We start from the raw sequence: 24,982 nt of genomic DNA, 5'->3' as shown, positions 1-24,982 counted from the left end.
AATATATTATGTTTGTTAGGGAATCACCTTTTAACGGAATTAACAGCCTTAAATAATATGAGAATTCATTCGAGCACTTGCCAAATTCATTTACAAAATTCGAATAGCAATACAGAATTGTGACTATTTTTAGTTGGATAAATGGACTTGTAAATCGGTAGTACATAAATATAATAATAATGGCTATTGTTAATTTTTTTTATAATCCTTACGAAAAATAAAAGTTAATTTGGCTAGCTATAACATAAACAAACTGTTGTTTTCGGTATGTATGGAAAAGATAAATTAAAGATAAGATCTAACACATAATCTATCTATCCATACTCTATACTATTATATTATATAGACCCTGTTGTTTGATCGCGCTAATCTAGCAAATACTGGTTGGAATTGAGAACTTATTTAAGTGTTGAATAGCCCATCAACAGGAACAGAGCATCAATGAAAAATATTGCAAAAACGGGGAAAATTTATTCCTTTTGAAAGCTTCCCAACGTGCACTGCGTAAACGGTTATAGTTGCGTAACAATCATGTATGACGGCATTGTTCCTGAAGTACCCAACGGATCAATGTTGTATGAAGATAATTTGAGACCCTGGAAAAGACATAGACTACATTTTATTACAGGAATATATTGCGAAACTTTTATCGCAGAATATTGTTTCACACGAGCAAATCCGCGAGCTAAGTAAAAAATAACGGTGAAGGAAAACATCGTGAGGAAACCTGCACACCTGAAAAATTCTCTATAGAAATTTTGTGGGTATGTGAAGTCTGCCAATTCGCTCTAGCTCAGCGTGGTGGTCTAAGGTCTAATCGCTCTCAGTAGTAGAGGAGGCCCGTGCCTAGCAGTGGAACAGTATATAACTCAGAGCTGATATTATTATATATCACGGAATATGACGATTAAATAAAACAATTCAATATTAAAATAAAAACACCTTATCGGTATAATATAATCATTTGCAATCATATTACTAATCGCATTATAAACTAAGCATAACAAAAGAATTAAACAAAGTTATTAAGATACCCCACTGGTGAGAAATCAACATTTCTTGCATAATATTTCAAAAGGTTACTGTAAGCAACAAAACAAATTTTAAATGTCCATTAAAAGCTGTTCCATACTGGCACTAGTTACGAACGAGATCTTAAATTTCTGTTGTCCAATTATTTTATTATAAACTAGCTTCCGCTCGCAGCTTCGCCCGCGTGGATTTCGGACTTCAAAAATGGAGCCGGTCGCGAACGTTCGAGAATGTTTGTTTTACGAAGCTACTCACTAGGTGATTCGCTAGCCTCTAGGTGCCAAGCAAGCCGCCTGCCTGTGCGTTCGCGACCTTATATATATACAAAAATAATCCTTATAGCATGATTCAGTATTCACGCATGATGGCTTATTATTAGCGTATTTCATGTATAACTTTGGTGTTTCTATACCGATTTCTATGATTCTTTTTATGGAATATTTAATAATGTTAACTTTTTAATTAGGGATGACTGAGAGTGTTATAAACGTAAGAGTAGACAAATATAATGAGAAAGCTTCGAACTGCTAAGCTATCGGGAGTTACACGTGTTATTGTGAGTCAACCATAAAAGATAGACATATGCTGTCGTGGGATATTTTTACATAATTTTAAGGAGAACATTTCCGTCATACATGACTTCTGTGTAGCTTTAACCATTAAGCTTGCACACGCGACGGAAGCTTAAAAATGGAGTAACTTCTCCCGTTTTCCCAACATTTCCCTTCACTGCTCTGCTCCTATTAATTGTAGCGTGATGAAAAGTATACTATAACCAGCACAGGAGTATGACAAATAATTGTACCAAGTTTCGTTAAAATCCGTCGAGTAGTTTTTGTTTCTATAACGGTTATACAGACAGACAGACAGACAGACAGACAAAAATTTTACTAATTGCATTTTTGGCATCAGTATCGATCCCTAATCACCCCCTGATAGTTATTTTGGAAATATATTTCATGTACAGAATTGACCTCTCTACAGATTTATTATAAGTATAGATAAGCTTTCGTTTTTTATTTCTTTTTTAGTTCTCTTTTCAAAAAAATTGGGGTATGAGTAAACATAACGAATACTCTGGGAATTAGCTGAGAAGTAAACAGTAAACAGTCTGAAAATCATTCGAAATTTAAAAAACAACAATACGTCAACCACCGTAAAATATTTAAAACTAATTTCTTATATCCTATCAATTCTAAATTCAAAATACACACGCTGACAAAATTATACTTTAATGATTTGAGCTGGCCTTTTCTAAGAATGTCTTGATCTAACATTCAAAGGTTCGGTGCGGTCGACCTCTATCGATTCTTCCATCCACATTCGCCTTATATATCCACTTTGTCAGTCTCCTATCATCCATTCTCTCCAAATGCCCAAACCACCTTAGTAACTAAAGTTCCATTCCCATATATATGCAGTTTGTTATGTTGTAAACATTACATGTAAGAGATTAATATTATTTTTAGTAAGCCACGTACTTAATTTCAACACTAATCAGACAACACGACATTAACAATATAAATATTCAATATACTTTCGCGTCACTAGTAATATTTATTTCACCTCACACTAAATATTACAAATTTTGAAATCAGACAAAAATATGAAATATATACAGGGCAACGTCGAAAAGATATAACTGACTGTGATATTAAATTAATAGCTTGTGCCACATCATGATGATCAATTCTGTATTCTTTTTTTTATCGAATGCGCGGCAAAGTGGCCCAACTACACAAAATGTAAAGTAAGGTGATGCCCAGAACAAATATCGACCGTCAAGACACAAATACAACTCCAGATGATGGGCATAATTACCCCGGCTTTCTTTTTGGTTTCGTGGAGAAAGTAACTTACCACTGCCCACTCTTCGCGGGATGCGACTGGGCGGTTATGTTGGTCACTGTGCCTTACGAGCCGAAGTTGAGCCGCCTGGATTTGATGGTACCATCGGGCGACCGCCGAGCCAAGTCTCTAACACTATATATACCTTAGGTACGGCATACTAACCAAAACTCCGCGGTGGCCCTTTTTGGTGCATTAGGTAAAAAGGTTTTAACTTTTGCTTTTTTGTGTCAGTAAAAATTAGTATACGTTGAGGACATCATAGTTAACAATATAATTTTAAAATTTCTGATGCATCTCTAAAGTCAAGGGTCGAAGAAAAATAAAATTTCTAATAAAAAAAAGAATCATCAAAATCGGTTGACCCAGTTAAAAAGTTCTGAGATAACAACATAAAGAAATACAGTCGAATTGAGAACCTCCTTTTATTGAAGTCTAAACATAAATAAACTTTTACGTTTTTTTACCAGTACCGTTCTTCAACCACAAATTAAAGAAGAATCAGTTTTAGCCAGTTAAGTCACAAAATGCAATAGTGTTTAATTTTTTTATGGCACAGCAAAGTGACCCGACTGACCATCAGGAAGGCGGAGTGAAGTCCAGATAGAGACGGACGAGGACCAAATTACATATGAGTAATTTATTTTCGCAATTACTTAAATGTGCTAACAGAAATATTGGAGTTTATAATGGAAATACATTTTTTTTTTATCTTCAACTCTGGAGATTTCGAATCAACTCCACATGAAATAAATATTTCCATGATTGCAAAATTATATTATAACGTGATTATCATTCTTTGAACAGGCATCAATATGATTGTTATCATGCCGCAAACGTAGAGACGTTTTGATTGATGTTTCGTGATAAATGTTTTAGACTAAGCGTGATTGGACATAAAGTCTTTACTGTTCCGCTTAATATATTTTTCATAAGCGATGATTCTAGTTCTATACCTATATCTATCTCCTTCAAATTGCATGTACATAGCATCATGCTTTTAACCTTTCTATGAGTAGGCAGAGCTGTAACACATTCAAATTTCATCACCTATGTCCCAAGCTACGTTAGATCACATGTAGATTGAGGAGAGCCTATTTAAGATCCTTCCCTCGAGCAAACGGCGTTGAACAAATATTTCCATACTTGGCGGTGTGCGTGTTACGCGCGGGAACAAATATTGACTAAATTATTTAAAAAATATGTTTTAAGTCTTTTTGAATATATTTTATCTACCAAAATATTATACAATTAAAAGTATTGCGTCAGTTGAAGATTAAAATAATGTGTACTTTACGTTGTAAACATAAAAATTACGAAAGTGAAGGCGACTGGAATCAGATTATATGGACCTTCGCCACTCATATCGTCCGCTTTCTCCTTGTTAAAGAACCAGATATAGCTTAATTCTTTTGTAGTTTAAGTAATATTCCTGGCAAGAGCCCGGCAGATACAGGTGTTGGTGAATGTGATAGTAAAGATGCACATTGAATAGGCTTTGAGTGGGCGCGCGGCGCGCCACGGCCCTAAGAGGGCGCCAGTAGCTCGTACAAAATGCACTTGATTCTAAAATGTCCTATTAAAAACTATAGTATTGTGACATAACAAAAGGAAGAACAGGCTAGAACAAGCTAGAACGGAGTCGACAGAAAAAAAGTCCCGAGTACGCCCGGCTCTTACTAGCATAAATTATTTTCGAAGCACCGACTGGAATTTAAGTTTCTTCAAACAGATATTATAAATTAAATACTCTTAATATATTTAAATAAATCGCAGATCGATTGAAAGCTATTTTATTCTTCAAATTAACGTATAATATTATTTATTATTAACATAAAATCTCAAACTTACGATATAATTATCTGACGTATTGATTAATAACGGAATTACCAGATAAAATTTTAAATAAATACTCCATCTTATGGATTCGATAAGTATCGTTGCCGCGAATATGCAGCTCTTCGTAGTGTTGGCTGGATTCATAGCGCGTTAGTATTAATATTTATTTATTACATAACTGTCTAAAAGAAACCAGGTGAAGAGATTTCTCTTGTATTACTGTCTATCATCTGTGTCGTAGATTTAGCCTCAATCACACCATTCTGATATTTACTGGGCTCTTACTCATCCATCTGCTGCAAGTTACTTTGTATAACACTGCATCATTATTGTCTTACCTTGATATAATTCGACACGCCTATTTAATAAATTCGTTAAAATAAAATATATATCAAGGTGAATTAGGTCATTAAGCGTGAGTCATGGTGAAGAGCATTTCGTATTTAATAAACATCACTCTTGCACACAGGCCTCTCCCAAAGGTTTTCAGATCGACATCTCAGAACGAAGAAAAACTCATTTAATCTAAACACCATTTGACGTTTTGTTTCCAGTGTGCTCGAGCAGTGCAATCCCCCTGGTCCCAGGCGACAATAGCCATTATGTCGAAGGAGAGAGCCGTTACATCTGGATGCCCGATGGTGACGGCGTTCCGCACCTCGTAGATTTGGAAGAACCAGTTGATTATAGTTTGTTAAGTTCCAGAAATGGCGCTAACAATCAATACTGGCTTTTCACAAGGTACATTTCTATATATTTTTACAAATTCTCGATTAAAATTAGATGATCTTGGTCTACAAAAGGCAAAGCAAACAAGTTTTTCGCTATATAAAATTCCTTTCAACCTATATTTACACAAAACGTATTAAAGGTGTCATAATCAGTCTTAAGTATAGAACATACATCAACTTCGTATATTCAACTTGCCCTGCAAGACGTCAATACTGCGTACCCAACCAAAGATATCGACAAAAGTTTTCACGTAGTCAGATTTTTAAGTTGGTACGATGAATATTAAACTATAAATTTTTATTTTCAGGCAAAACCAAAACAGCCATCAAGTGATTACTAACGGTAACGTCAACTCTATCAGAAACTCCAATTACCGCGCCAACCGCCCTACTAAAGTCATCGTACACGGATGGAACAGTAACGGAAACTCTGAAGTTAACGTTATGGTGAGGCAAGCTTTCCTTGCTGCTCAAGATTGCAACGTTATCGTAGTCGACTGGCGCTCGTTGGCCAACTCCAACTATATCACCGCCTCTAACGGCGTTCCTGGAGTTGGGCAGTTCCTCGGTAACTTCTTGATCTGGCTCTTCAACAATGGCGGCGGCAACTGGAATCAACTGCATTTAGTAGGATTCAGTTTAGGTGCCCACATTGTAGGAAACGCTGGTCGTACTGCTGGTGGTAGACCTATCCGTGTCACCGGTAAGGATATGTTATTTATAATTAAGAGCATTCGGACAATAAATGATATTATGTTAATACATTTAAATAATACGGCACATCAATGTTTATAGGTCTCGACCCTGCTGGTCCCAGGTGGGGAGGAAATAACCAAGCTCTGAACCGTAATGCTGGACGATACGTTGAAGCTATCCATACTATTATTATAGTATTGCCGATGCTGACTTCTACCCTAATGGCGGCAGAAACCCTCAGCCAGGTTGTGCCATCAGCACCTGCTCCCACAGTCGTGCTTACGAACTATTCGCCTCCAGTGTACGCACTAACCACTTCAATGGAAGACTGTGCAACAACATCAACCAGGCTCAAAATAACCAATGTTCTGGGTCTCAGCTAAGGATGGGTAACGGCATCCTCAACAAAAGCGGGTGAGTATACGCGATATGACAACTTTTAATAGTTATTTTGAAATCGATTCAAAAATAACAAATTGTTCTATCTCCAATGATGTAAAACGGGAACGTCGGATCTTAAACTGCATTAAGTGCACAGCGTACACTATATTCAAGGAAAGGAAATATGAAGTGTAAAAAGAACTCTTTTCATACAAATCCTTTGTTCATATCTGTCAAATTCATTGAATATAATAAGATTACTATTTACATTAAATTTTTTCGTCAAATAAGATTTAATATATACTCAGAAAACTTATTAAACAATAACATTCATAATAGCCCTTTCTGGAATAACATCGTGACTACGTCATCAATTAATATCCGACTTAATTTGATAACTTAACACTTATCGATCTGTTGGATTAAGTTTAATCTGATAATTGATCGTGATTGATTTGCTAAATCGGATTTATTGTTTTCATTTTCAGAAGTGGCATCTACGGCTTAAGGACTACCAACCGCTGGCCTTTCTAAGGACTCTGACGATCTGTGAATAATATAATAAAATATTTATTATATCGCAATTGGTTGTTTTATTACATGTCTTATATTGGAGGTGTTATCGGATATCATAGCCTTTTAAGCCGTTATATTTCAAGCATTATTTATTGTGTGATTGAGATTTTGAAAGCGATCGTAGTTGGGGAATGTAATCTCGTTTTTGCGAGATCTTTGTACGAGAGAGATGAAACTTTTGTACGTGATCTCGCGAAATTGTGAGATTGAGTGAAGTTTTCACATAACGGCCTAAAGTCTATAGTTGCTACGAGTGTAGAGACAGAACAAGTAGTTTCGATCGCAGGGTACTTGGCTTGTAAAATCTGGAGTTTTGTAAGGTCAAACCCTTGACACGCTGGGTTATTTGAGAATCCATTTCTAAATATACCTTTTTTTACGACAGCGAGGCAAACAAACAAACTCTTCAGCTTTATATAATAGTAATAGAATATAAAGATGAACCGAGAGTTCGTGAGTTCGATTCTCAGGTCAGCAACACATTTGGTATAAAGTTCAAGATTTTATGTAAAATTTTATTCAACAATAACTTACCCAGTGTGGGATTCCTCAGAGGGGATAGACGTTAGGCCGGTCGTAAACCCGAAGCCAAATCATTTCTTTAAAATATCATATTAGGACAGGGCAAAGGCGGCTCCGGGATGGGCGACATTATGAGTGGTTAATCTCATGTTGCCGTTGACGCTGAAGATATCCTTCGGTGCATAACTTTTGATGACGATCAGTGTAATAATGTACCCATCGACTTACTCCTTAGTGCGACGAAGAGCAATACCCTTTAAGCTCAATTATTATCATTAAACCATTAACCAAATTGTTCATAATTTTAGTTATAAATATTTTTTAAAAATAAGATTTGTTAAAAGCCTGCTATATTTGTTATTTTATGGATTACTTCAGAAATTCAATAATGCATTTCAAAATGGCGGAATTTCAAAGCGGGCATGTTAATCTTAAAATATATTTCGTATATAATAAATAATAAATGACAGAAAAATCACATCCTCTCAAAAATAATGACGATTTCCTTTTATATTATTACTGTTTTGTATGATATTCGTTTAGTCTTTTTATGATTTGCTAGTAAGGGTAAGAAGGCGTTTTTATTCATAACAATGCAATGGTTTGATGAACTTCTACTGAAATTAATCAATAATATCAGCCCTGTATTATAATACTTGCCCACTGCTGAGCACGGGCCTCCTCTACTACTGAGAGGGATTAGGCCTTAGTCCACCACGCTGGCCTAGTGCGGATTGGTAGACTTCACACACCTTCGAAATCCCCATAGAGAACTTCTCAGATGTGCAGGTTTCCTCACGATGTTTTCCTTCACCGTTAGAGCGTACGATAAATTCACAAAGAATACACACATGATTTTAAAAAAGTCAGAGGTGTGTGCCCTCGGGGTTTGAACCTGCGGACATTCGTCTTGGCAGTCTGTTCCACACCCAACTAAGCTATCGCCGCTGAGATTGATTACTCTTTTTAATATTTTCCGTATTAAAATTTGTAAACAAACAGTAATTATTTCGATGTTCGCTACTTGGCCTGGGCCTCTATGAGTAATGGGCATTGTTCTTTAAAGACGGATATTGGATGGGCTCATAATAGTCCCCCGTTCACGATTATGTAGAATGTATAATAAAAGTAGTAAACAAACCTGTAAACCCTGTAACCTGATTTCAACTAGTTTAAGAAGTATAAAGAGAGACGTATTCTGTTTATGCCAGAGTTTGATCTGAATAATTAGCGTAGCGTGGATGCGTAAAATAAAAAAAAATGCGAAAAAAAAAATACTTTTGTCGGTTTTACCAGTGCCTAAGGGGTACGCGACTCTTATTTTTGTCATGTTGAAATGCCTCTTTTATGTCCCTCAGTATCTTGGAGCGTCAAATATTGGCTAGAACGCATGCTCCACTGATCTCAATATTTTATGGCAAATAAAGACTCAATGTACATATACATACATATTTCGATAAGAACTTCTATCCTATTTACTTATGGACAGAGCCAATCTCTCTCAATACGAAACAAAGTAAATTTGATCACACGCAAAAGGAAATAAAATTATTAAAGACTACTTTGATGATATTCTCGATATAGGACTCGCGATAACAGTGGCGAAGGGGGACATTTATTAAAGGGGAACCCAACACAACATATCGGTACTATCAATATGAATAAATATGCTGCGCAAATCGTTCCAATGTTAATTCGATTTTTCATAAGTTACGAAATGGAAGCCGGCATGAATCCAATTATAAACCTTACGCCACTGCATGATATATTTTTTTACAACATCAAAGAAACCATTGGAAAATACTCTTTACAATAATCCTATAAATTAATTTTGTAGTTCACGTGAACAAAGTCGTTTGCAAGCGCTAATTAAAATATATTTGGAAATTGTTTATCTTCCATATACTACGCACGGCGCGGTCACGGTCCCTAGCCGTAACAAACACATATGTATAGTCAGCCACAAAAGTACATGAACATAAAACAATAAAACGCTTCTACACATTAGCTTTGATTGAAATATTGTTTCATCTTTATCATATATAAACAACGCCCTTAAAAAAAGATTTGAATAAAGAAAAAACTAAGGTATCAAAAGTTTAAAGGCAATTGACATCATTTCGTTTTTTCAACATACTCAATGTTTATGTTTTATGAAACTAGATTTAAAATTATTCGACCCACATTTTTTTCCAAAATTCAGATATTTTCATTGAAGATTTTCACTTTGAATTTAATTTCATTCTAAAACAACGTAAGCACCAAATGACGTCAAATATATGGCTCAAACCTTTGCTTTGCAGTAAAAAAGAAGTAAAATGACAGTGTTTTTTATCTCTCTCTCTTTAAAAATTCACAATTGTCCCGTAACTATTGTAATATTGATATTTGACATTGACAAATGAAGGTATCTTAGTTTTTTAAATATATAGTAAGATGTATCAAGGAACCATATACTTTATTTAATTGTATGTATGACGTCATCAAGCATTTTTCGTTGATTAATTATTTTTTTCGAAATTAAGTATAAAAAAAAATATAATACATAATCGAACTCAAAATTCTGAAACGGCATTTTTGTTTTAGCCACGTTTAGATTTTGTATTGTTATCAATTGGAAATTTCGAATTTGCTTAGCTAACGTTATGGCTGACGGTACCTTATCGCGACGAACACTTCTATCATGCTTCTATTGCGTTTACATAGCATAGTGTATAGATAACGTTTATAATCCGTAGATATCAACATAGCCCGATTGTCCGATTTAAGTTAAAATTAAATGTAGATTATATTTAACGTTACGCGATAGAAAACCCTTATCGCCAGATAATACCGTGATGTGTTTTTCCAAGCTTCTACAAACTACAAAGACGTAGAGATCACTGTGTCACCTGATGTTTATCACAATGTATCAAGCGCTATTCGACTGCAAGCGGACCGTCAATTCGAAATGCTTCAGGATGTCCGACTAAGGCCAAAATATCACGGGTTTAAATTATAACGATAGGTCTGAATGAAAATAGTCCCAATTATTCAAATGTTTAACACACTATTTAAGTATTTACATACAAAAATATATAATATACCTGTGTTTAATCCGGATATGCAGATGCCCACTGCCCCAGCCACCCTATTGGTCGTACTACGGTCGCTTTGAATCTTTGTTTACATCTATTTTAATATTTGAAAGTATAATTTAGATAGACTTTAGACCCAAAGTACTATTAGTAACGCATAGGACAATTCATGATTTTGTAAATTTGAATAAAATAAAACAACAATATAAAAAGAACTTACAGATATCGGTTTCTGAAATAACTTTAACAATGGGATCATTAATTGCATAAATTAATCTCACAAAATAATATAATTATTACGATCCTATCGTATTAGTGACTATAGTGGTAATTAGAGTTGCAAATTAAAAAGGATAACATCATGTGACGTAACTAAAAGCACGATAAGCACCTAATTACATTCTATTATCGATATTTTCATTCATAGTTCCAAGCAGCTTCGTCCACGTGTAATGCCTTCCCCTCTACAAAGACCCTAAAACACTGCACAGCACTAACGCCATCTATTTTTTTGAAAAAGTACCATAATTTCTTATGGTAGGCAATTACCGAAATTAAAAGTAGTTTATGCATTAATGCATGGTCTACCCGTGGGCTAAATTTCACCGAAATACGTTCAGTCCCTGCGTTGACTGCTAACATACAAACATTTTCAAAAACGTTCGCATTTATAATATAAGTAATTTTAATATCATTAATGAGACTCGATCTATCAATAGTTTATGCACGATGTGAAAACATTCGATCATTTATATGAACATTCACCTGCTTTAGTTAGGTGTTATTTAAAAAATCTGAGACGAGTACTATAATGGGGGAATTAATATATTAAATATAATAAAACTACTAAATACATATAATAAAAATTATATAAGATCAGGCGTGTCACAAAGATGCACTTTTACCTACACGACTTTCAAAGTTGTATCTCAATTAGAGCCATCATTATTTGAGTACTTGCGAAAAGACGAATACGCCCTGTAGACAGTATTGTCCCCTGATTTTAACATGACTTATTCTCATCAATTTAATGCTCAGTAGGTTATAGTCGTGTGAACTTAAGTCAGAAAATTAATTCTAAACAAAGCTTATTGTTCATAATATACTTTTGTAATGTTTACTGGCAAGCGCAGCGTCGGAAGTCCACCCACGAGGTGGACCGATAACCTCATAAACGTCACAGAAGATCGCTGGATGCGAACTGCGTCCAATAGGGCGATCTAGAAATCTTTGGGGGAGGCCTATATTCAGTAGTGCACATTCTGTGGTTGATGATGATAATAAAATAATAATAATAATAATATCAGCCATGTATTATATACTTGCCCACTGCTGAGCACGGGCCTCCTCTACTACTGAGAGGGATTAGGCATTAGTCCACCACGCTGGCCTAGTGCGGATGGGTAGACTTCACACACCTTCGAAATTCCTATAGAAAACTTCTCAGATGTGCAGGTTTCCTCACGATGTTTTCCTTCACCGTTAAAGCGAACGATAAATTCACAAAGAATACACACATGATTTTTTAGAAAAGTCAGAGGTGTGTGCCCTTGGGATTTGAACCTGCGGACATTCGTCTCGGCAGTCCGTTCCACATCCAACTAGGCTCTCGCCGCTTTTTTATGATGATAATGATCAATGTTAATACGTGTTTTTCGACGTCAAAATTCATTGTCATCTCGCAATGAGGCCACATTATGATTAAGATCTGCAATAAAACCTGATTCATGAAATCATTAAACAAATTCTATTACACTAAATACCCAATCAGATACATGAGTTTTATCTAAATATTATCAATGAAATTGATTTTATGACAATCTAATAAATACTCTCGACTGTTAATTTGATAACAATGTTGCTTTAGACATGAAGGTCCTCGTGGCTTTGGCTGGATTTATAGCGCGTTCGTATACACTTTTTTAAATTATATATTCATTTTAATAATAGCTAAATATCTAGTGTGAAATTAAATATTTGTTACTATTTTGAGACTAGTTATTTATCTTCATAATTTCATCTATTTAGAAATGTGCTATATGTTATTATTTACTAAATACTTTATTGATCATTCTAGTGTGCTCGTGTAGTGCAATCCCCCAGGTTCCTGGTGACAACAGTCACTATGTAGAAGGTGTGAGTCGCTTCATCTGGATGCCAGATGGTGACGGCGTGCCGCATCTTGTAGACTTGGAAGAACGCGTGGACCACAGCGTACTAAATTCCAGAAATGGCGCTAATAACCAATACTTTTTATTCACAAGGTAAAGTATCCTGCATTTTGGGTTTCGTATCTCAAAAGGAATCCTTATAGGATCACTTTATATTCTATCTGTCTGTCAAGCTTCTTTTTGTTAGGAACGCGTAGAGGTATCAAGTTGAAACTTATGTCGAATTCTCGAGTCTACGGCCTCTTTCGGCTGTGAAAAAAATCTGACTTGTAAATCAACGCGATCAAAAGATATGACCGCTTAGGTCTATTTTGAAATTTCATAAGAGAAGCAAAACCTATAGAATACTTCTCGTGGATTCAATCATATATATAAAAAGCAAATTCTTAATAAAGGGAAAAATTTAAGTAAATCTTTTTACTGCATGGTAAATATTATAATATTCTACGATGTTTAAAACTACAAATTCAATTATATTCATGATAAGACATAAAAATTATTAAGTGTATGAACCATATTGTACATTTTACTAAAGCAAAAGAAAAAAATCAAATCAGTTAAGTAAATTTTCACGCGCACTAGCTTCAAATAGTTGGCTTATTAGTTTTAGTACCATTGAAACGCGCCATTCTATCTAGACATATAATTTATTAAAGATTTAGAAAATACATCTACGTAAACCCACAGTAATAACAGTGTGTAATCATTTTATAACCGTTGTTCTAGACAAAACGCGAACTCTCCACAAATCATCATCAATGGCGACGTCAACTCTGTAAAGAACTCGAACTATCGCGCTAACCGTCCCACCAAAGTCATTGTCCATGGATGGAACAGCGATAGAAACTCTAAAGTTAACACAGAGATCACGTCAGCCTTCCTCGCTGTTGAAGATGTGAACGTAATCGTAGTGGAGTGGCGTCGCCTGGCCAATTCCAACTACATCAGCGCTTCCAATGGTGTTCCCGGTGTTGGGCAATTTCTCGGTGACTTCTTAATTTGGCTTTTCAACACCAATGGCGGCAACTGGAATCAGCTTCATTTAATTGGATTCAGTTTGGGAGCTCACGTTGTAGGAAACGCCGGCCGTGTTGCTGGCGGTAGACCTGCCCGCGTCACTGGTAATCATATTTTTTTTTAATTTTATAATTAATTTGACAGTTTAAAACAGTACTTAATATTTAGAAAGAAAGAATAATTTACAGTCGCGGCACACGTTTTATAACAAAAAAGAACACACAATACTTAAGTATAGCATTAACCTATTCTATATCCCAACCGTGACAACTAGGTGGCCATCTCAGCATAAACTATGACTAACAAACACACTGGTTTTCAGTGGCTACCTAATGCCCTTAACGTACCGACGACTACAATATAATATTATGTTACTCGATTTACAGGTCTTGACCCAGCTGGCCCCAGGTGGGGAGGAAACAACCAGGCTCTGAACAGTAATTCCGGACAATATGTTGAAGCTATCCATACTGATGGAGGTATATTAGGCATTTTCGACCAAATCGCAGACGCTGACTTCTACCCGAATGGAGGCAGAAATCGACAACCTGGTTGCTGGATCAGCACATGCTCACACAGTCGTGCTTACGAGTTATTTGCTTCAAGTGTACACACTAACCACTTCCTAGCAAGAAAGTGCAATGACATCAATGAAGCGAGAAACAACAAATGTAGTGGGCCATCTCTACATATGGGTAATAACAACCTCAATAAACGCGGGTAAGGGTCAGCTGTGTAAATCTCTGTATCTATATCGTATTGGACCCTAGTTCGTCAAGATATGTCATTTGTCTAAGAAATATTCACACGTATAAACTTAGCTACCATCAAAATATTATCTTCTGATGAGGTCGTTTATATTTACAACTTTGTATCCACAATTTGAACAAAAATAGAATAATTAAATGGATCGACATTTTTTGATACAACTATAGCATCAAAATAATAGGGTTTTTGTGTTTTATTTGTCTTTTGAAAATACAAAATCCGCGATACAATTCGCATATTTACTTCTTCTTAGAATATAAATATATGTATATATCTAAACAAAGTCGATCATTAAAATGTCTGTGTGTAGTGTTTAAAATATGATCCAAGAGATTATATTTTAAACCCTCATCAGATTTTTTTACATGCTAGTTTTTTACTCCATTACAATTGATAACTACGCGCGCATACGCAATGTTGATCACATAATTACTTAAATATTTTTGGCATTTACAAAAGATTCTAGGAATCGTTTAAATTAAATTTCCTTTTTTTTTACAGGACCGGTATTTACGGTTTGACAACTGGCAGATATTGGCCTTTCTGAACAACTGATAATATTCAACCGAATAAATTACTTTTTTTATATTTTATTCTTTTTATTATTTCATTACTTTTCTTTCTGCTTTGCCTTTTTAAAATTAGCTATGCTCATCAATTTGAGTATAATTTTACGTAACCGTCAGCTGGGCTGCAGGCATCACGCATTGTTTAGAACGTTCATAATAATATAATAATACACAGCGTGGATTCTTTTATCAAGGTATGCATTCGACTAAAGTTAGTCGACATCGATCCACGGTGATAACCAGCTTTGACATTTAATGGTTTTTCTAGATTGGATATGATCGAGATTTTATCTCGTTACAATTGCTACATTTAGTTACAAAACCACCTGCGTAGTTGTTAACAAATATTTAATATAGTTACTCATATTTTGATTTGGTTGACAATATGATTCGTTACTGTTATCGATAAAAATAAAAAATAAAACTCTTAAGACTTGTTATAATATTATGTTGTCCTACCCCTACTCTCATATCATGTTAACATTAATATAACTTTTCCTTTTTCATAGTACGCTTTCTGATAGAATATTTAAAACCAATGGAAAATCTAATATAATACGATTAACATTGAGGACCTCTCGTAATGATTGATGGTATAAATACGTTTTTTTATTTCTAATGACGCATTAAAACCTTTGTTTTGAAATTAGAGAATTCATAACCAGTTTCTGGAACTAGAATAAATTGTATATATAAATTTACTTTTTCTGGAAAAGAATAATTTCCAATTTTAATAATCAGGATACTATTAATGGAGTTGTAACATTGACCATTTAGTAGCGTCCTCCTTCAAGTAACACTTCATCATCATTTACTGCAGGATGTCCAATCCTGAACGTGGACCTCCCGCAAAAAATTTCAGATTGACCTAATGGAAGCGGCCCGCATCCAGAGACCTGCTGCGACTTTTATTAGGTCATCTCTCCACCTCGTGGGTGGACGTCCCTCACTGTGCTTGTCTGTTCGCAGCGCCCACTCCAAAACCTTTGCGCCCCATTGGCCATCAGTTCTGCGAGCAATGTCCCCTGCCCGCTGCCATCTTAGCTTGCTAATCCGATTCAATTGACACTTAAATTCAAGTGACACTCTTATTAAAACTCTTGTCAATTTATACTTGGCCTAAATTCATTCAGTAGCTTGTGCGCGATCTACATAAATAATAAAACACCGAAATTCAAAAAAATACCTTCACTTACTAATGATTTTAAAAATGGAAACGCCTTATATAAATTTTGCATTCAGAAATTTAATACGTATATTAAAATTGAAATATCAAACATAATCTAAATAGATAGAATTACCTTTATAAATAAAATTATTAATTCTCATCTAATATCTATACTAATATATTATAAAGCTGAAGAGTTTGTTTGTTTGAATCTCAGGAACTACTAAACCGATACTACTACTAAGCAAACTTTTCACATTAAGGAAGCTACACTATTCCTGGATTATTTTTCCATAAGTCACTTTTTAATATTCCGGAAAAACTTATTCACGCGGGCGGGGCAGTGAGGAAAAGCTAGTATAATATAAACGAAAATCGAGTCTACGTGTATATTAGATCATCACTTGAGAACGACTCTAACAATTACACTAATTCCTTTTTGTTGTATCCGAACAAGGTTTGTATGAAAAAATCTATAGAAAACAAGAAAGTTTGGAAGTTGTGATGAAAATCTAAACAGAGGAAATATAGTTATCATAATGATTTCTTATGTTTTTTGCGGATTTTAATTTGATTTTACGAATTTTATCGCGGTTTTTATGTTATAATTTTCTTCCTAAGTTTCGAAGACTTTCCAGCCTTCAACATACACATAGATGTACACATCATAACTTATTGTTATAAAGAGAGGTGTTCCTCTCTTTTGGCATCGGGTTTAAAACAGTAATTTTCGATAAACCTCAAAAACTGTTACACTCCTGGTTGAGTGGTAGTTAAGACATACAAAGCCAGCTATACGTCATAATATTAAAATTATTATAAAAAAATACATAATTACGATCTGCAAAGAAAAATCTAGATTCAATTAACAGACTCTACACAAAATAGTGAGGTACACGTGTTTTATCTAATTTTATCATTTTTTTTAAGAAGGATTAATTATAAGCTTATAAGATAAAGCATTTCAATCTAATAAATACTCTCGACTGTTAACTTGATGACAGTGTTGCTTTAGACATGAAGGTCCTCGTGGTCCTCGCTGGATTTATAGCGCGTTAGTTGAATTTAACTGATTTTAGCTTTAACTGTTTTCAGGATATTTATATTGTATCGTTGTAGTCCAATTTATTTCAAGATGTTTAACAGTTTCTTGTTTACTTTTTTCACTCTAGTGTGCTCGTGCAGTGCAATCCCTCAGGTTCCTGGTGACAACAGTCACTATGTAGAGGGTGTGAGTCGCTTCATCTGGATGCCAGATGGTGACGGCGTACCGCATCTCGTTGACTTGGAAGAACCCGTGGACCACAGCGTACTAAATTCCAGAAATGGCGCTAATAACGAATACTTGTTATTCACAAGGTAAAGTATCCTTATTTTTAATAATTATATCATTTATTTCCTTTAAAATTTTGTACAATTAGAAAACACGTATAAATAAATCAAAACTAATTATAGTGTATACATATATGTGTATATATATAATCCTGTGATTACTATTGTTCTAGACAAAACGCGAACTCTCCACAAACCCTCATCAACGGCAATGCCAACTCCGTGAGGAACTCGAACTACCGCGCTAACCGTCCCACCAAAGTCATTGTCCATGGATGGAACAGCGACAGAAACTCTAAAGTAAATACAATGATTACATCAGCCTATCTCGCCGTTCAAGACGTGAATGTTATCGTAGTAGATTGGCGACGCTTGGCCAATTCCAACTACATCACTGCTTCCAACGGTGTTCCCGGAGTTGGGCAATTCCTTGGCAACTTCTTAATCTGGCTTTTCAACACTGGCGGCGGTAACTGGAATCAGCTTCACTTAATTGGATTCAGTTTGGGAGCCCATGTCGTAGGAAACGCCGGCCGTGTTGCTGGCGGTAGACCTATCCGTGTCACTGGTAAGTTAAATCATTAACCGCTTTTGTATGATAAATTTGGGAATAGTTAAAAAAATACAACACATCAACATTTACAGGTCTTGACCCAGCTGGTCCTAGATGGGGAGGAAATAACCAGGCCCTGAACCGTCAATCTGGAGTATACGTTGAAGCAATCCATACTGACGGTGGTTCATTGGGTATCTTCGACCGCATCGCACACGCTGACTTCTACCCGAACGGAGGCAGAAACCGGCAACCAGGTTGCTTGATCAGCACATGCTCGCACAGTCGCGCTTACGAACTATTTGCTTCAAGTGTCCGCACTAACCACTTTGTTGGAAGACAGTGCAATAACATCAACGACGCGAAGAACAACAGATGTGCTGGTGCTTCTCTACATATGGGCAACGGCATCCTCAACAAACGCGGGTAAGCAACAGATGTTACGTCTCCTATTTCTCCTAAGCCAAAGAGTATTGTAACGTAGATATCCAAAGAAAATACAAACATTTATTAGTTTTGTGTCAGCTACCATCATGGTCCGCTATATCTTGCTATATGCCCAAAGGAGCAGGCAGAGCTACAGTTAATGCACCCATTTTTCGTACATAGTGCATTTATATGGATGCATTTCGCCATGTGTAGTCCGTAGCAGGATTTAAGTTGCGACAAGGCTATCTCTATATTTTCCTCAATGGCCAATCTATGCTAATATTGTACATACAAAAGTTTAGGTATATGTTTGTTACTCAATCACGTCAGACCGTCTGAACGGATCTAGATAAAATTTATCACAGAGATGGATTGTAGTCTGGAATAGCGTAAAAGCTACTGTTTATTTTGGAAAAATTTATCTACACGGACGGAGCCGCAAAAAAATATAGTATTTAAATTATTACACCAACACTTTGTAGTTGTCGGTAGATGAACATAATCAACTCTGTTCATGTGGTTATTTTATAGTTTTTTTTTTTATTCATGTCAAAATAATCGGTACATAGTTTTCACTAAATATTTTATTTTTATTTACAGAAATGGTATATTCGGCTTGAGAACCGGCAGCTCTTGGCCTTTCTAAGGACTCTGATAACACCAAAATAAATATTATATTATTTCCTTATATTGTTTTTTTTTTTGTTTAAAATCTACCTTTACCTAATTTATTCACTTTATGTACTTTAGTTAGTTTTACGTGTCATTTAGCCAGGCATAGTTTTGTGCATATACATTTAATGATATGTACAGTCAGTCACAAAAGTAGCTGAACAATATCAAAATTTGAAATCGCCTGTACACATTCAGTTTAAAGTTTTTTTTCTTTGTGTGAAGTAAAGTACCTAAATCCCTTTTATTTTTTTCGCTAAAGAAAACATGCTGCTAACTAAAATAAATTATAAACTCACGCCTTTATCACCAAAGGCATAGACAGAAATGCAATTAATAGACCTACATTTGGCAGAGCTAATTTCCGTGGCATGTCATATAATAAGAGACGAGCCTGTAGATCATAATATATTAAACTTTTTTCATCTACTATCCACTTTGAGGCTCAAATAGTTTCTAGCGCCCCTCCAAATTACTTTATTTTAACTTCACCTAGTAGATCATCGTCATCAGTTTAGGTATGGAAGTTTTCATTTTTCATTTAAGTATTTAAAAATACAAATATGGCCTATGTCATAGGCGAACATGGTTATATATTATTACAAGTAATAACAATTACACGATTAAGGACCTGTTTCACAATTTCTGAGTGAATGCTACTAGACACATAATATAAGCCCATGAAATACAAAAGCCACACTATAATGCACCCAAATTATTAGTCATAAACTGAGTAGCATCTATAGATTTTTTCATACATGATGACGCACCCCCCTACTTTCCCTAATCCCTTGCAGTGTGTGTGCAGCGTTAGTAGTATGAGTATACATAAACCCTACAATGGGTAGCGTTGAGACTGAGGCTTGGGTCAATCCGGTTACCCCGCAACATCCCGCAACAGCCCTGGACAGAAGTAATGGGGCGCGTCTTGGCTAAACATTAGCTGGTTAATACAACAGTCAAATATAATTTACTTAAAACTTATGAAATATGCCTAATTAATTACCATAATAATTAACTAGAACTCACTTTGTCGTTCAGGTTGAAAATAAATAATGTACCTTCATAAACAAGCACGCGTGAACAAGGGAAGACTCAAGCGAACTGGTTTGATTTGCAAAGAACAGGTTTACCAAAACGGTTTGTTCACATTTAGTTTTCACGTTTCCAGTACATAATTTAATTAACCCGTGCTAAAATGCTAATACACTAGTACAAGATTTATTACACCCACAAATCACACACGATTTACTACGGTCATGAGGCTCGTGGTAGTATTCTACGCCGCCATAACATGCTGGTTACTCGTTATCACAACTTCATTTGCAAACTATAAACATTTGATGATCGTTCTGTCTTTAGTTTCAAAGATGTGCAACAACCATTACCAATAGCATTATTGAAAATGGAACAACCATATTTTATAAAAGGAAAAATCGGAACAAATTCTTTAGCATTTACGTGTTCATTTTTAGTGTTTGTCGGTCGTGCTGCTACTCTTGTGCCACGGGATAATAGCCATTATATCGAAGGCAAAAGCCGTTACGTCTGGTTCCCTGACGGTAAAGGTATACCACAACTTGTAGACCTTCACGCTGCTGTCGATAACTCTGTTTTAAGATATAGAAATGGGGCTCATGCTCAATATTGGCTTTATACGAGGTAAGTTTGCAGCATGTACTTAAGTTACGTGTTATATTATATATCAATATGTCCTGTTATTCTCATATTTTGTGTACTTTTATTAAAAGTAAGTAGTGAAATTATTTCCCACTTCTGTAAAATATTTTCTAATTTCTTTTACCACCTTCAAAATCCACATAATAAAATAAATAAAACTTCATGCTATTTTAATGTAGTTATAATATGTTATTTTACGTTAAAATTTTTGTTTTATTGCAGACAGAACCCACATAAACCACAAATCATAGAACACGGAAGGATCGATAGCATTTGGGGAACTAACTACAACGCAAACAAACCTTTGATGGTCATCATTCATGGATGGAGGAGCGACGGTAACTCGGGCATGAATCCGCTCATCACTGAAGCCTATCTAACTGTTCAAGACGCCAATGTCATTGTAGTTGACTGGCGAGTACTCGCTGACTCGTCTTATGTGACGGCGGTCAAAGGAGCACCAATTGTTGGCTACTTCCTTGGCCATTTCCTAAACTGGTTTATTAGAGTTGGTGGTGGAAACTGGGATAATGTTCATCTAGTTGGGTTCAGTTTGGGAGCGCACATCGCTGGCAAAGCTGGACGAGTTACACGACGCCGACCCCGGAGAATAACTGGCAAGTAATGCCACTACGCTACACCGCTTGCACAAATAAAAATATTATATCTGTTAGCTACTTAATAACGTCTCAAATTCCCGTGACACAGACATCTCAAATTTTATAAAATTATACGTATCATTTATACACGGTATCATATTGACATTGTGTTACTAAATTAAACCAAACACTAATCCTCTTGAAAATAACGCTACAATAAATTACTCGAACTGTTAATCTATACTTATAATAAATCTGTAGAGAGGTCAATTCTGTACATGAAATATATTTCAAAAATAACTATCAGGGGGTGATTAGGGATCGATACTGATGCCAAAAATGCAATTAGTAAAATTTTTGTCTGTCTGTCTGTCTGTATAACCGTTATAGAAACAAAAACTACTCGACAGATTTTAACGAAACTTGGTACAAGTATTTGTCATACTCCTGTGCTGGTTATAGTATACTTTTCATCACGCTACAATTAATAGGAGCAGAGCAGTGAAGGGAAATGTTGGGAAAACGTGAGAAGTTACTCAATTTTTTAAGCTTCCGTCGCGTGTGCAACCTTAATGGTTAAAGCTACACAGAAATCATGTATGACGGAAATGTTCTCCTTAAAATTATGTAAAAATATCCCACGACAGCATATGTCTATCTTTTATGGTTGACTCACAATAACACGTGTAACTCCCGATAGCTTAGCAGTTCGAAGCTTTCTCATTATATTTGCCTACTCTTACGTTTATAACACTCTCAGTCATCCCTAATTTAAAATGTTAACATTATTAAATATTCCATAAAAAAGAATCATAGAAATCGGTATAGAAACACCAAAGTTATACATGAAATACGCTAATAATAAGCATCATGCGTGAATACTGAATCATTCTATAAGGATTATTTTTGTATATATATAAGGTCGCGAACGCACAGGCAGGCGGCTTGCTTGGCACCTAGAGGCTAGCGAATCACCTAGCGAGTAGCTTCGTAAAACGAACATTCTCGAACGTTCGCGACCTGCTCCATTTTTGAAGTCCGAAATCCACGCGGGCGAAACTGCGAGCGGAAGCTAGTGTAAAATAAAAAGTGTAAATTATGAAGAAAATATATTTCATTTTATACGCCCTAATGCCACTACTACTACTCTAAGATAATTTGTCGCACTTTCATACAAGAATACGCTCGCACTTACACACAAAATGATAAAAAATTTGAAAAGTGAGACCGGGAAACTTTCGTTGAAAACATTCCTTAACCATGTATAATTTTTGGCACAATGTAAGCAATAGTCAAGACGAATATTTGGTTTCATTTATTAACACAATATATAAATGACCCTGTATATACACAAATAGATGTAATTATAATTTTAGGATTAGACCCGGCTGGTCCGCTATGGAGCGATGAAGCCAAAGGTATTAACAAGAAATCCGGTCAGTACGTGGAAGTAATTCACACAGATGGCGACCGTTTAGGTATTTTCAATCCTATTGGTAATGCTGACTTCTATCCCAACGGTGGTCGGAACCCTCAGCCTGGTTGTGAGTCCTCCACCTGCTCTCATGGAAGAGCCACTGAACTATTCGCAAGCAGTGTCCTCAATAATCATTTAGTCGGTAGATGGTGCAAGAACATCAACAAAGCTGAAGACAGTTCGTGTCTTGGCAAAGGTCTGAAGTTAGGAAATTCAGATCTTTCAAAACGAGGGTGCGTTATTCTTAACAAAATACGTACCGATGGTTGAAAGGCTCTTTGACGGAAGCGATATTTTTTTTCGAAAATTTTAACTTTGTTAAAAAAAAACGTGCGGATTCTGAATATGTATGAAAGTGTCGCAAACGCAAAAAAACGTCGCTTACGTCAATAAGCCTTTGAACCGTAGATATACATATATATCATACACTATAATTAGTATGTTGATCTATTATTTTGTTACAGAAGGGGTATATACGGTTTAAATACTTCCAGTTCGTGGCCGTTTTGAGTGTTATTTTTTTAATTATATGTAATTGTTTTAAATTGTAAATTGTGTTATTAAAAACATATTGGGTTTAAAATGTTATTGCTAATTTGTTATTCCATAGTAATGTTATAAACTTGGCTCCATACTTTCATCACTACACATTTTATTGCAAATTCAGGTATTTTCACGATTAAACTGGTACGTGTAAATACCAAAAGCACCAAAGAAACTTGAGAGTCATAAATATACTAGATTTAAACATTTTTTATAACGTAGGCCGGCAAAATGCAGTCTTTATGGAGCTATACTTAAAAACTAAGAAAAAACTATGAAGAATAGAAGAAATTGTGACTTCACGTTTTGTTACATTCATTCGACTCATTGGTTACATACAAGCGCAATTAGTGTACTTCCATTCGCTCTGATACGAGACAAACTTGTCATTATCAATTGCAATTAATCCTAATTGTTATAAGTTCAAGTTCAATTTTTAAAGAAAAATTAAACCGCCTTCTAGAACCACTGATAACCAAAAAATAATTTAACATGACCTATATATTGGTTACAATTTTGGAGTAGCTAAGTTAATAATATTCAATTATATTAGTATGTTTGTTTATATATTTGCCTAGTTAGCTAGCAATTTCATATTGACTTGAGAATATTCTCTTTTTAAATCGTTCAAAAATCTTGCGAAATTGCTCAACTATTTAAATTTATTTTAGATCTATTGTTAATAGCTGACGTCTAACGAACCATAGCCATAAAAATATTATAATGCTACATTTATTTGTTATCCAATCGCAACAATAATTAATGTTAAATCAACATATTAAAAAAATATCGCCTAATACTTTATACTAAAATAATAATTCAATAATAAGATTCGTTAAGCTCATTCATCGTTATCGTTTAATTACTGTTATTATAAAAATATGCTTTAATAGGGAAAAACTACATTCCATATGTGGTTCTGTGTTGAGCAATTTTTTTTTTATGTCTATTCATAGTTTAATTGTAATGTGTATCAATAATAATGTATAATATGATTACGTTAATTATTATTATATTGTCAGCTTGTTCCATAGTTCATACATCAGGTAAAAAAAAATGCGTTATTTATCCATATAAAAATGTATGTGTAAAATAAGTATAAACCAAAGTTTATGCCAAATTGAATGATAAAAATGAATAATTATTAATTCATAGGAATGTATGAATTTTGTTTTGGTTAATATAGTACGTACAAATACTTAGCAGTCTTGCAATAATTAGTTTATTATTATAAGATGAAAAATTATCAAATATTTTAATGAAGTTACCTTAAAAAAATTCAAAAGGAAAAATGTCTATTAC

At 34.9% G+C, this 24,982-nt stretch overlaps 4 protein-coding genes across 4 annotated transcripts; all 4 read left to right on the top strand.

The window, feature by feature from the left end:
* Positions 1–4,761: 4,761 nt before the first annotated feature.
* LOC115441718 (pancreatic lipase-related protein 2) lies at positions 4,762–7,111 on the top strand. Its single transcript, XM_030166614.2, is given in 6 exon segments — positions 4,762–4,868; positions 5,274–5,460; positions 5,759–6,153; positions 6,246–6,347; positions 6,350–6,560; positions 7,016–7,111. Coding segments are annotated over 6 exon segments (1,008 nt in total). The 5' UTR covers positions 4,762–4,801; the 3' UTR covers positions 7,062–7,111.
* Positions 7,112–12,511: 5,400 nt separating this feature from the next.
* Positions 12,512–15,251, top strand: LOC115441725 (pancreatic triacylglycerol lipase). Its single transcript, XM_030166620.2, has 5 exons — positions 12,512–12,608; positions 12,780–12,966; positions 13,600–13,994; positions 14,277–14,610; positions 15,160–15,251. The coding sequence occupies exons 1-5, from the start codon at positions 12,572–12,574 to the stop codon at positions 15,203–15,205; spliced, it is 999 nt and encodes a 332-aa protein (XP_030022480.2). The 5' UTR covers positions 12,512–12,571; the 3' UTR covers positions 15,206–15,251.
* A 2,077-nt stretch (positions 15,252–17,328) lies between these two features.
* Positions 17,329–19,397, top strand: LOC115441717 (pancreatic lipase-related protein 2). The gene is made up of 5 exons (XM_030166612.2): positions 17,329–17,449; positions 17,568–17,754; positions 17,901–18,295; positions 18,373–18,706; positions 19,310–19,397. The coding sequence occupies exons 1-5, from the start codon at positions 17,413–17,415 to the stop codon at positions 19,353–19,355; spliced, it is 999 nt and encodes a 332-aa protein (XP_030022472.2). The 5' UTR covers positions 17,329–17,412; the 3' UTR covers positions 19,356–19,397.
* Positions 19,398–20,624: 1,227 nt separating this feature from the next.
* On the top strand, positions 20,625–23,782 carry LOC115441701 (endothelial lipase). Its single transcript, XM_030166596.2, has 4 exons — positions 20,625–21,043; positions 21,284–21,678; positions 23,037–23,370; positions 23,602–23,782. Exons 1-4 carry the CDS (start codon positions 20,787–20,789, stop codon positions 23,645–23,647), a joined length of 1,032 nt encoding a protein of 343 aa, XP_030022456.2. The 5' UTR covers positions 20,625–20,786; the 3' UTR covers positions 23,648–23,782.
* The last annotated feature ends 1,200 nt before the right edge of the window (positions 23,783–24,982 follow it).

The sequence above is a fragment of the Manduca sexta genome, chromosome 25 (genome assembly GCF_014839805.1).
Source record: "Manduca sexta isolate Smith_Timp_Sample1 chromosome 25, JHU_Msex_v1.0, whole genome shotgun sequence".
Classification (NCBI taxonomy): domain Eukaryota; kingdom Metazoa; phylum Arthropoda; class Insecta; order Lepidoptera; family Sphingidae; genus Manduca; species Manduca sexta.
This window is presented reverse-complemented; position numbering and strand designations above follow the sequence as displayed.

Bases quoted from the DNA above. Each gene is read 5' to 3' on its own strand.
- LOC115441717 (XM_030166612.2), top strand. From the start codon at position 17,413: ATGAAGGTCCTCGTGGTCCTCGCTGGATTTATAGCGC. The intron at 17,755-17,900 runs GTAAAGTATCCT...CTATTGTTCTAG, and splicing joins GAATACTTGTTATTCACAAG to ACAAAACGCGAACTCTCCAC. The intron at 18,707-19,309 runs GTAAGCAACAGA...TTTTATTTACAG, and splicing joins GGCATCCTCAACAAACGCGG to AAATGGTATATTCGGCTTGA.
- LOC115441701 (XM_030166596.2), top strand. From the start codon at position 20,787: ATGGAACAACCATATTTTATAAAAGGAAAAATCGGAACAAATTCTTTA. The intron at 21,044-21,283 runs GTAAGTTTGCAG...GTTTTATTGCAG, and splicing joins CAATATTGGCTTTATACGAG to ACAGAACCCACATAAACCAC. The intron at 21,679-23,036 runs GCAAGTAATGCC...TTATAATTTTAG, and splicing joins CCGACCCCGGAGAATAACTG to GATTAGACCCGGCTGGTCCG.
- LOC115441725 (XM_030166620.2), top strand. From the start codon at position 12,572: ATGAAGGTCCTCGTGGCTTTGGCTGGATTTATAGCGC. The intron at 12,967-13,599 runs GTAAAGTATCCT...CCGTTGTTCTAG, and splicing joins CAATACTTTTTATTCACAAG to ACAAAACGCGAACTCTCCAC. The intron at 13,995-14,276 runs GTAATCATATTT...CTCGATTTACAG, and splicing joins TAGACCTGCCCGCGTCACTG to GTCTTGACCCAGCTGGCCCC.